The sequence below is a fragment of the Palaemon carinicauda genome, chromosome 22, assembly GCF_036898095.1.
Source record: "Palaemon carinicauda isolate YSFRI2023 chromosome 22, ASM3689809v2, whole genome shotgun sequence".
Taxonomy (NCBI): domain Eukaryota; kingdom Metazoa; phylum Arthropoda; class Malacostraca; order Decapoda; family Palaemonidae; genus Palaemon; species Palaemon carinicauda.
The window spans coordinates 66,367,307-66,380,413 of NC_090746.1; the positions used below are offsets into that span (position 1 = coordinate 66,367,307).

The 13,107-nt window shown below is 38.6% G+C and overlaps 1 protein-coding gene across 1 annotated transcript in view; it reads right to left on the reverse strand.

Moving 5' to 3' along the window:
- Spf30 (Splicing factor 30) overlaps nt 1–7,027 on the reverse strand; it is an 81,043-nt gene extending 74,016 nt beyond the window's left edge. The window contains exon 1 of the mRNA XM_068346319.1: nt 6,882–7,027. Coding sequence (XP_068202420.1) covers nt 6,882–6,935 — 54 coding nt within the window. The 5' untranslated portion in view covers nt 6,936–7,027. The remainder of the gene's footprint in view (nt 1–6,881) is intronic.
- Between the last annotated feature and the right edge of the window lie 6,080 nt (nt 7,028–13,107).

Here is a 13,107-nt window from a genome sequence, read left to right on the forward strand (position 1 = left end):
CAACATACGATCATGTTAACATACGATCTAGGTCTCGGAACGAATTAAGACCGTATGTAAAGGTTCCACTGTACATCACTTTTGATTGAAGGCAGGACTTCTGGGGGACAGGTGATGGTGGGCTAATTGATATAAATAGCTCTAGGTTTGTAATAGTTAGGGAAAATTATAAATTATCTCCAAATTTGTCATTTGTTCCCATACTAACAAAACTTGCGTTATTTATTTGGATGACTCACTCTTAGGTGGGTGGAAGTCCTAAGTCTGGCATGGACATTGACCATTTTTACCGAATACAGTGTAAGACTGTGGTTTAGGGAAAATTTTAACACCTTGTTAAAATATAGAAAGTGAGTATAATAGCGGCCTCAGCAATTCAGTGTAAGGGGAGTTTGTTGTCTTGTATAAACACATTCTACGTTTATATATGGGAAAAACAAAACGTTTCCCATTGCTTACTTCGCAGAAAGCAATGGGGGACGTGAGCAGTATATAAATTTATGTCTTATACTAGGCTACACAAGGGAAGTGATAATTACCTGCAGAGGTTGAAGCCAGCTCGCAGAGGGACCTGTGGCGCTGCACCCCAAGGGAGGGGAAGATGAAGAAAGGAAAGCCAGACATGCTCTCATTAAACCACTTGTTGACCAGCCCCCACAGGACCGATAGTGATCGTATCGAGTTTCCTGTGGGTTATGTCTTTTAAGTAATGTGCTGTGAAAGTAGTTTGTCTCTTCCACACGCCCACATGTAGTACTTACAACATGGAAAAATTGTGTTTAAATGCAAAGAATGTACTAAACCCCTGACGTCATGGACTCTAGGTCGTCGAGCCGGAGGAGGATCGGGAGCCAAGGCTCTTTCAATTACCTGGCGAATCCAGGAGGAGACTGTTTTTAGTGATCCTCCTCTTTATTCTCCCTGAGCTAACAAACCAAGGTGTTAGTCGGGGCCATATTGCTGCAGTGAGTTTAAGATAGTATCTCAAAACTCCTCACTGGGCATAGTAATCACTGATCTGGGTCATTGGTTACAGAACGAAGACCCGAAATCTGAAAGGGCCCGAATCTATGGTCCACTACCCCCAGATTTTGAGTCTTAGCAATGAACTCAGGGACGACGCCGAGTGTCACTTCCCAACATCCCCTTGAATGGGCAATGTCATACAAGAGGCCATGAAGTTCACCGACTCTCTTTGCCAAGGCTAAAGCGAGCAGGAACGCCGTTTTCAAAGTGAGGTTTCGGTCAGTTGCATGGCATAATGGTTCGTAGAGAGGTCCTTTTAAAGATCTCAAGACGTGAACCACGTTTCAAGGAGGAGTTCTAATCGCTGACAGAGGGCAAGTGATCTCATAACTCCGTATGAGTAAAGAAAGCTCTAACGAAGAGAAAATGTCAACTCCTTTCGGCTTAAAGGTGAGGCTTAAGGCTAGGCGATAACCTTTCACCACTAAGACTGAAAGAAGCTTTTCCTCCCGAAGGTATACAAGGAACTCGGCTATTACTGGTATATTGGCATTGAGCAGAGAGATATTCCTTCCACAGATCCTGAGTGTCTAGCTCGCGATCACGAGTGTCTAGCTCATGAGGGACTCAAGGGTTGAGGAAAGACCAGTGTCATAATCATGGTCACGAGTCTCTCACTCGCGATTGTGAGCGTGTAGCGCGCTAATGTAAGCGGTGACCACGATCATTATGAGCTCATGACCGCGAGTGTATAACTCATGATCTTGAGCACAAACGTGTACAAAGGTTGTGTAAAGACACTCCCTCGGAAGGGGAATATCTCACACCAGGGGGCAAACCTCCAAGCAGTACTATGTTGTCCTTCAACAAGTTCTATCTCAAATGAAGGTTAACATAAAGTGTTGCTAGAGAAAAAGCCAAGGCTTGATACCGAGTTGTTCCCAAAGGGATTTCCGTAACAGGAATCCTGCCGGAGTAATCCCCCGAAGGGGGAAACCGAACAGGAGTTTGTCTTCAAGAAGAACGTTGAGATCGCGATAACCTATGATCCTGTGATCGTAGCGATCTTTGTGGCGATCACTGATTGTTACAAAAGACACAATCCAATTGTCGCAAACGACAATCTGACCGACCAGGAAGACGAGGTGATGAGTCTCGCCCTGCAATCATAAAACAGAGGGAAAGTACGTCAATCCAGCGATTGTCGAGCACGCCGTGGGTTGACGATCGTCCTTGATCTCGCAATTCTAAACAAGCGGCCTGAAACATTGCCTGTAGGGAGAGAGAAAAATTGCGGAATGTTGGGAGATGACGAGATTGGCAGAAGGCGAGAAGACTCATCGTCAGCAAAAGATGCAGGAAGGGTGAACAGGAGGTAGAATTAGTCGACAGCTAAGACGTCAGCCACAGCTACATCCACCGGACTTGCAACCCGATGTCATCATGAAGTGCTAAGAAAAAAAAAAGAATAAAAAATTCCTCCCCCCAAGGGGGAAGAAAAAACCCCTTCGAGGAATCATCAGCGCAAAGGAATCCTTCCAATAATTCGCAGAACAAACCGACATCCAAAACCGCCGCATTACTCTGGAATGGTGTGTCACATAAAAAATCAAGTCATATCTGTAAAGAAAAGGATGAGCGTAAAGCAATAGGGGTAAATGGCTAAGCCTTGAAGGGAGAGAGGACACGTCCAGTCTCTACCAGCCAAAAGTAAAATGTGACGTGGTTCATTGAACTGTGAGTAGATATAGGTGGCTGGGTCTACCCCCCCCCCCACCACCCCCCTACCTACCCACTATTAATGGTTAGGTAGGGTTCCCACCTCATACTTAAAATCTAATGGATGCCTTCCAGCTTTTGCCGAAGTAATATCAATATAAATAGCGGAAGGTTTGTTCCTATGGGAACAAATCAGACTATATATAAGTTTAGTGAGATCAGTGTTACTCTATGGATATGAGTCATGGTATGACAATGAAACAATCTCTAATATTGTTCTCCTGTCTGGTCTTCAGCTGCTGATTCTCATCTTAATTTGTTGGACAGAAACTTACGGTCTATTAAATTTCTTATTCCTGATCTAGATATTAATCTCTGGCATCGTCGTTCAATTAGTTCATTATGCATGTTGCATAAGATTTTTCATAACTCTGACCATCCTTTACATTCAGATCTCCCTGGACAATTCTATCCTGTTCGTAATACTAGGCAGGCAGTTAATTCTAATAGCCAGGCCTTCTCCATCACGAGGCTCAATACTACGCAGTACTCTAGAAGTTTTATTCCAGCTGTTACCAAGTTGTGGAATGATCTTCCTAATCGGGTGGTTGAATCAGTAGAACTTCAAAAGTTCAAAGTTGGAGCAAATGCTTTTTTGTTGACCAGGCGGACTTGAGTCTTTTATAGTTTATTTATGACATATTTGTTTTTGATGTTGTTAATAGTTTATATATGACATGTCTGTTTTGACGTTGTTACTGTTTTTAGAATGATTTATTGTTAATTTGTTCTCTTCATTTATTTATTTCCTTATTTCCTTTCCTCACTGGGCTATTTTTCCCTGTTGGAGCCCCTGGGCTAATAGCATCTTGCTTTTCCAACTAGGGTTGTAGCTTGGATAGTAATAATAATAATAATAATAATAATAATAATAATAATAGATTTAGTAAATTTAAGAACAAAGCCCTCAGATGGATCTGGGGAGTTAAATGGCAGGATTAGCAATGAAACTATATGAGAGATTATTCGAGTGCCATATGTGGATGAGATCATGATGAGAGATAGATGAAGATGGTTTGGGCATGCTCTTCGCATTCCCCAAGAGAGATTAGTTCACCAAAAGTTCAGCTGGGCTCCACAAGGCACTAGAAGAGTTAGAAGACCCAGGCCTACATGGCTGAGGACTATGATGCATGAAGTAGGAGATGATGAATGAAGAAGTATTGAATTAAAAGCTCAAGATAGGGACGACTAGCAAAATCTACCCAAGGCCCTTTGCGTCACCAGGCGTAGGAGGAGATGATGAAGATGATGAGAACTATCCTAATAGGGGGTAATAAGTTATTTCTAAAGGACTAATAAATCAATTGCTAGAAAAAAATAGAGAATGGTATGAAACAGCATTATTAAGAAATTCGACCATTCCAATGGCTTAGACCATATCAAGCTAAATTCTAGCCTAGCTTAGGATACTTGACTGCATGCAAAATGCTAGTCTAACAAAATTTCTAGGGAAAAATCCTAAATGACTTAAGAGTATAAGTTCAAGCTCCAGTGCACAAGACTAAAGCCTTTGAAGTTTGTTGGAACAAGGTTGGGATCGCCAGAAATTAGTAAAAACTGTCAGAAATCGTCTGTTTTTTTTCAAGGGAATTATAACAAAATGAAATAGCATTAAATTCACTAGTTTTGTAAATGCTTGTCCCAACAAACTACAAACTAGGACAGGGTTGAGATTGTCAGAAATTAACTTTTTCAAGAGGATATAACAATGAAATAATGAATTCACTAATTTTGTAAATGCTTGTCTTAACAAACTACATAGTAGCACAGGGTTGGGATCGCCAGAAAATATAAAAAAAATTTCAGAAATCGACTTTTCTTACTGGAATTTTAAGAGAATGAAATACAGTAATGAATTCACTACATTTGTAAATGCTTGTCCCAACAATCTACATACTGTACTAGGACCACTCAGCACCTCAATGTAGGAAATGTGAGAGAAAAATTGACAACTAACCTAAACTTCCCCCCTAACCTGACCTACAAGCCTTGTCCTTACCTACTGACACTAACAGGGGGGCTAACGCCCCCTTTTGACCCCCCTTACACTGTCTCTATGATATACACCACAAACCCACCTGAACTAACCTAACCTAGTATTTCTCAGGTAACAACCCCTAGCCGTGGGTAAGCCCCCGGATCCCCTTCCCAAGGTCGCAAACCTTCCCAGGTCTCTCCTACACAATAAAAGCGATGAGCAGCACTCTAAATTTCATCTCAACCACATTGTAATAATAAAAAAGTTACTCAGGATTACCTTAATATTCGTAGTCACTAAAGTCGAAATCCTCGGGTTCTTGCGCCTTCAACCTCTTCCCGGATGAAGGATTAGGCAGAGGACTTGAATTCGCACGACCAATAGAAGGTCGGATGTCACTTGCAATAGAACGGCTAGTGGAGGGCCAAACATTACTTGAGGGAGGTAGACTTGTGGGGGGCCGAACGTTACTAGCGGGAGGACTGATTGTTGAGGGAGGAGATTCAGGAATCGGCAAGAAGAGAGGACTGGCTTTGAGGAGGTAAACATGCTTGATCAGTTGTAAAAATGTCCCAACCGACATATGGACTTCTCTATATATAGCTTCCTGATACAGTACTCCATGAAATAGGTGTCGTACAACCCTTTCTAGGCACCGAATCTTGGTAGCAGGCTCCTTTTGAGAACCTACCATTGGGATTCTATAGTGTTCGTATATACGGTCGGGTCATCAGGATCAATGAAGTTAACACTGTGGTTAACTGTAAAATAAAGGAAACCGTAGTCTTTGACCTTAACATAGCCTTTCCAGCAATCGGAAATGATGTTGGTCCCCGGAAGAACGTGCTCTTGGAGCTCCGAGATCAACCTTTGAGCGCTACGTTCCTCAACCACTTGGAAAAAGTTCTCATGTTTCCCGGTCGATGAACCCAAAGGCCCAGGTTCCTTCAACGTGTTTATCGATGTTACAATTCCTCTTGCCAAACTTACTCTTATCCACTTCCACAATGTGCCCTGGTCCGCCAATTTTCTTGTTGTCTATAATCAAAATCTGTACACACTTTTCGACAAAAGCTATACTGTACCAGTCGAAAAGAGCGTGAGAAGCAAGCTTCTCCCTCTTAACAGCAAATACTATCTTGAGACCAACGTTCAACCCAACAAGATGCAAGGACAATGACCTCACGTTCTTCGAGGTGTGAGCGCTCGAAAAATGAGCCCTGCCACATTGTGAATTTTTTGCGACACTTGAAGGTTCCTACACCTCCAATCAAATATGTATTGGCTAGTGTGCACATTGCGGCCATCACGCATAAGGGCCACATTACAAACTTTACACTTTTCACAGAGACCACTAAAATAACCTGAGATCCCTTCACGAAATAAAAAAGGAAAATATTGTGGGGTAACTCAAGTAAAGCCCCGTAGGTCTAAAAACCTTATCGTCCTCAATGCATCAAGCTGATCAATGACAGTAATAAATTCAACAACATCGGTCAAAGAAGTACTATACAGAACACATCACGGCGGTTAGCGTTGGAAAGGCCGACCTCATTCAGTTCAATCTCGGGTCGTGGGGGATTTTCGCCGATAATCATTATCAGATTTGTTCAAAACACATGAAAACATGCCATAAATCCACTGGAAATTATTGGCAACTTATGCGAATCTACCAATTATATTATGTAAAATGATAAAATAACTTCATATTATGGTATCAGATCATAATAAGGAACATTTTCCTCATAAAGAAAAACGATATGACAAATACTAAGAAATATATAGCCTGTCCCAACAAACTACATTCTACCTTGCTAGTCTAACAATTTCTAGGGAAAAATCCTAAATGACTTAAGGTATAAGTTTAAGGTCCAATGCACAAGAAATAAGGGAGCTTTTGAGGATAACATTTAATCAGGGATCTAAACAAATACGAATAAGCCTTTAGAAATATAAGAAATTAAAATTAACAACAACGTTAAATCATTTCTACAATGAACTGACCTTGCCTAGGTGTCTTTCTTCTTGGCTACATGCCACTGTTTGGGGAGATTAAACGAGAAGCTTTGGAGTAAATATTTCAACTGATACAAAGTAAAATACTTTATAACTTCTTACTCTCCCTCGAATATCATATATTAGCAATAAAACCTACCTGTTCCAGTTGAACTTCATAAGTATTGAGACCGTTCGCTAGATCATCCGCCATTGCGTTTGTTTACTAAGATCCTCAACCTGAAAGTAAATATTACTTTGCAAGATAAAACACAATTTTTAGAGCAAAATTTTCACAATTATATCGGATCTTAAAATAATATCGAAGAATTTATTGTCTATAATGTCATTTTTCCATCAATTTTCTATTTCCTGAAGGCTTATATACGTTAGATAGTGAAGGAAATGTGTGTCGTATTTTAACATTTTTGTCAAGTTTAGCAAAGAAAACGTTCTAAGCTATTTCTCCGTAGTTTTAGGATTCCAAACTTATACTGTAGACATTTGCAAGAAACTTTATTATAATTCATTGTTTTATAAAGATAATTCCATAGTGAAAATATAAACAACTCCACAACTACTAAAATCAATTATTAAAGATTTTGTAATGTTATGTTTTTAAAGGTCAAAATATTTCACTAATTCTAAAAAGATAATGAATATCACATCGCAAATTATTACTTAAGAAATATTTTTTTTTCTAAATTTACGTAAACAAAACCATCAATTTCTCCATTACAAGAAAATACAATATACACTATTTTCGATGTCTGAAAATAATGGTCTGTCTTGGAACAAATATCACTCAAATTTAATTCAAGGGAATTAAGATGCCGACTACAAAAGAGAAAAAAAAAATCCTGAAAAGATTGTCCTTATTAGTACTATACATCAAGATATCTGAAATACTAGGCGTTTGACATGGCATGAAATGTGTGTTGCCTTCCTTATTGTATATGATAAATGTACTATAATAACTATCAACTTGCGTATCTATTCTACTTTAAGTATATTTTCAAACATGAAAAAAGTCATGATGTATATTTTTAATTAGATTCCTAGACTGGGTTAAATCTGTTTGGGGTGCAGATATTTAGGGTTATCTACGGATACGTCCCTGATTATACACGATATCTTAGGATAGTCGTTCAGGGGGTTAGAATTCCGTGATACCTGACGGTAATTCTCTTGTAATATCACTCAGAAATATTATACAGTAGGAAGCTGCCCGACGGAACTTCCATCAGGACGACATGGCTCGAGCACAAAAAAAGGACATTATCACCAACATGTTTTATAAGATGTCATTATTCGGTCTTTCAGAATCCCTCTAACTAATGGTTTATCATCTGATGAAACTGCTACGATAAAAAATGGAAAAGGAAATGGATTTAAAAAAAAAAAAAAAGTAAGGGATATTTACTACAAGTACAACTAGCCTAGTAAGATATACAGGTAGGTTGGCCGGGGCATCAGCCACCCGTTGAGATACTACATTGGATCCTTCTTTCTGGTTATGGTTAATTTGCCCTTTGCCTACACATACACCAAATAGTCTGGCCTATTCTTTACAGATTCTCCTTTGTCCTCATATAACTGACAACACTGTGAAATAATCCTTCTTCACCCAAGGGGTTAACTACTGCACTCTAACTGTTCAGTGGCCACTTTCCTCTTGGTAAGGTTAGAAGAGACTTTTTAGCTATAGTTAGCAGCTCTTCTAGGAGAAGGACACTCCAAAGTCAAACCCAAACCATTCTTTGGTAGTGCCATAGCCTCTGTACCATGGTTTTCCACTGCCTTTGGGTTAAAGTTCTCTGGCTTGAGGGTACACTTGGGTACACTTTTCTATCTTATTTCTCTTCCTCTTGTTTTGTTAAAGTTTTTATAGTTTATTTTGAAAAAAAAATATTTTAGCATTGTTACTGTTCTTAAGATATTTTATTTTCCTTGTTTCCTTTCCTCACTGGGCTATTTTCCCTGCTGGGGTCCCTGGGCTTATAGCATCCTGCTTTTCCAACTAGGATTGTAGCTTAGCAAATAATAATAATAATAATAATAATAATAATAATAATAATAATAATAATAATAATAATAAAATGAGAGATGAGAATGGTAAAATGAAAGGAAGATCGACTGCAGATCATCTGCTAACTCTAAATGCAGTGATGTGATTTTGAGATGCATAAAATAATTTGATAAATTAGATGGGAAAGATTTTATGAAAGAGATGGGAAAAATATTGGATGTCTCGTGTAAATCAGTTAGTCGTTTTAACTAGTGGTTTTAAAGAGACATACTTTAGACTAATTGTAAGATTATGTCTGCATCACCACTTTTAAAAAGATTAATGTATCTTAATTCTTATCCTTAAAAAAAAACCCAAATTCAAGAGAGTGGACCCTTGGATGAGGCCCTATACTCCATTGAGCCTAGCTAGGCCACCTAAGATCTCTTGATTGATGGTAGCCTACTGTACAGTAGGCTATTACCTTGGTTGCTTCTGATCTTTCTGATTCTGGTGTCCAAAGTAGGAGCACACTTCAAGTAATGTCTATAGTATTACGTATATAAGATCAGTATTGTCAGTCTTCTTACCAGTAAATTAAAATTTTGATGTATCCTAGTAATCTCTGGATTTCCTTTTCAACTTGCATATATTGATGAAAAGAATGGATTTTTCTCTTCAAGACAGCTTTATATGTTCTTATCAAGCAGGTCATATCTATTATTATTGTTGGTATTACTTTTGTGTATAACTGTATTCTTACAGGTGAACAGTACTGTACCTGATCTTTTCCCATTTTCACCAGGTCTCTTCTGCTTTGTTACTTTATCATCATCTAAGAGGCTATTCCTTTTTGCATCAATAGCACACTTGCTAAGAATTGTCTCACAGGTGTTTTCTCTGTTTGTTGTTATTTTGACAATCTTCTATCCCTCTTTTCATTATGATACGAAAGGCTTCTTAATATTGCTATTGTTTTCATTTGTGGTTCTTAAATACAGTCATGAAATCTAGAAAGAAACATTTTTTGGCTTTACTTTTACATTATGTACTTCTGTAAGTATAGGCCTGCCCTTGAGAGGTTTTTAAAATGGTTATTATTATTATTATTATTATTATTATTATTATTATTATTATTATTATTATTATTATTATTATTATTATTAGCCAAGGTACAGCCTTAGTTGGAAAAGCAGAATGCTACAAGCTCTATAACTCTAACAGGGAAAGTAGCCCGGTGAGGAAAGGAAGTAAGAGAATAGCAAATAAACAACACTATACATAAGTAATGAATATATAATAAGAAATATTTAAAGATCAGTAACAACATTAAAATAGATCAAGTAATATATAAATAATAAAACGACACTTGTGTCAACCTAAACAGAAAAGCATTTACATAAACTTTGAACTTCTAAAATTCCACTGATTCAATTACCTAATTACGAAGATCATTCCACAATCTGATAATAGTTGGAATAAAACTTCTAGAATGCCGTGTAGTGTTGAGCCTTATGATGAAGAGGACAGGATTGTCAGAACAAACTGCATATCTAATACTACGTATAGGATGGTAGAGTCTGGGAAGATCAGAGTGCGATAGATGATCTGAATAATGAAAAATCTTATATAAGCATGCAAAAAGAACTAATTGAATGATGGTGCTAAAGACTTATATTCATGTCAGAAATGAGAAATTTAATACTGTTTGATTGGCAATTAAGATGAGAGTCAGCAACTGAAGATCAGACAGGTGAACAATACTTGAAACAAGGTAGAACATATCGATTAAAACATTTCCTTAGGGCAGACTGATCACAGAAACTTCTTAAAAGAGTTTTTCAATGAGACATTTTTTGTGCAGTTGAAGAAACAGACCAAATGTGCTTTTCAAAATTAAGTTGCAATCAAGAATTACACCTACAATTTTAGATGATTTAGATAATTAAAGAGACATTGTCAATGCAAAGATCTAGATGCAGAGGAGCCATTGTCCTCGACTTACTTACAATCATATTTTGAGCTTTGTTTGGGTTTAACTTTATTCTCCCAAAATTGCTGCATGCACTAATTCTAGGTAGATCTCAATTAAGGTATTCTACAAGCATAGGTCTACATTCTAAAGGCGAACTTGATGCAAAGAGGAGTAGCATCTTCTGCATATGTAACGAGCTTGTTTTCTAGGCCAAACCACGTGTAAATAGTATGAAAAGTAGTGGGACAGAACACTACACTGGGGAATACAAGATATCTCGATCGACAAAACCTGTGATGGCTTTCTAAATTCTGTTTCTTTTTTATTTCACATTTAATCTCAATAATTTCCATTTCCTCTGCTACCTGAAATCTTGTTCAACATTTCCATTTCATTGTAAAATTTACCTCCTCATCTCACTACTTCCTGTCCTATTTCTGCTATATTTCCATTCTCAAACACAGCATTATTAAGTTCTTTTATATTTCCCTCTAGTTTCTTGGATTGCTTGCCATACTTCATGTTATTTCCACCACTTGTTGATTTCCCAAAGGTTTACCACTGTCTGGTGTATGAAGATTATCCCAACTTCAACTGCCTTTTTCTTTCCAATCCTTTTTCACAGCCCAGGGATACCTTCATCCTATTTCTAGCTTTTCATACCTTCAAATCCTAAAAGGATTTATTTTGGATTTGGGAATCAAAGCACAGCACTGGGGCCTGGGATACCATTCATGGTCCATGTGCAATAGGGAAAACCCACACAATTACACCATGGAAGAAAAATTAGGAAGTTGGGCAGCAAAATGAGAGAGAGAGAGAGAGAGAGAGAGAGAGAGAGAGAGAGAGAGAGAGAGAGAGAGAGAGAGAGAGAGAGAGAGAGAGAGAGAGAGAGGGGGGGGGGGTATTGTCTAGAAGAGATTGAAAAAGGGCACTGCAAATACCTTCAGGTAATACCTATAGAATGAACTGCCTGAGGTTCACTTGGCTCTACAAAGAATAAATAGATGTCTATAGTCTAGAGTACTTTTAGAAGTTCCAAAGCCTCTGGATTTTGGCTATATAGCTTGATGGTAGGGCCTGTAACTTTATTCAGCACCCTGTCACAATTAAGGGAAACCAAACACTTGTGCTATAAAAAAAAAAAAAAAAAATAGATGTGGTTAGATAGCAACTAGAGAAAAATGAAGCAAGAATGGAGGTTATCAAAGCAAATACAACTTAAGGCCAATGGCCAATGAAAAGTTGCAGAGATCCTAGTGATCTGTGCATGATGTATCGATGGCCCTATCTCTATGAGGTGGCTGCAAAACGGATTTTGAGTGAAGCAAAAAATCTATTTTTGGGTGAGATGGCCATGACGTCCTGATGGAAGGTTCCTTCAGTAGCTTCCTGAGGGTATATATGACTACATTAGATATTCCCAGAGAATTAAACTAAAGGTTTCACAGAATTCTAACTTCTGGCGTGAGTACCCATAAGGTTTCCCTTTTGGATATCGTATATCAACAGGGGATGTATGCTTGACACGCCACATGGCCATCTGCACCCCACATAGCATTTACGCTTCGAGGGGGAAGGTGTGGCAAGTTATAGGCGGGGCCGTTGCAAAGTTCTCCTCCTGTGTTACTGTTACAGTACCGAGCGACGTAAACAAACGGCAGCCATAGCTGTCCGCCATCTTGACAAATGTCACATCCGCCCGCGTCATTCCTTCTAGCGTTTCTGTCAGCCTCCACGAAGCAATAGGAAAGGGAGGGGCCTGACAGGCCAGAATAGAGAAAATAGGGCGGGTCCATCAGGACGTCGTGGCCATCTCACCCAAAAATAGATTTTTCGCTTCGCTCAAAATCTGTTTTTTGGGCTCAAGCCATGACTTCCTGATGGAAGTGTACCAGAGAATTAGTGTATCGTGGATTTTCCCTGTTTCGGTAGTGCCTTCTACTTCAAACAATATTCCTTTGGTCTGATGACCTTAGAGACCGTGACATCTCCATTGCATGTCACTACCAGTGGCATAAACTATGACCTGGCTTCCTGCCCCCCTGGCAGGGAAGTCCTGTTTGGACAATAGGAACATCTCGAAGTACCCTGATGATGATAGACTCACCTGTAGACGAGGATCTTGCCGGTCTCGTGAACAGATCAGGAAAGTTAAGTACTTGTGTGGGAACAAATATTTCACTTTCTTTGGTGAGCAAATCTCAGACAGGAGCAATATTATAACATGAAATATAATAAAGGTTAAATAGGGGTATTAAAACTCTGTAACAGTAGTTTATTTCCTATGGTAGGGCGAAATAAGACGCATATGGTAGCGAAATTTCTATTTTATCCAAGAAAATATTAGCGATAATATGAAATAAGGTAAACAATTTACAGTAAAATTGTTGATTGACAAAC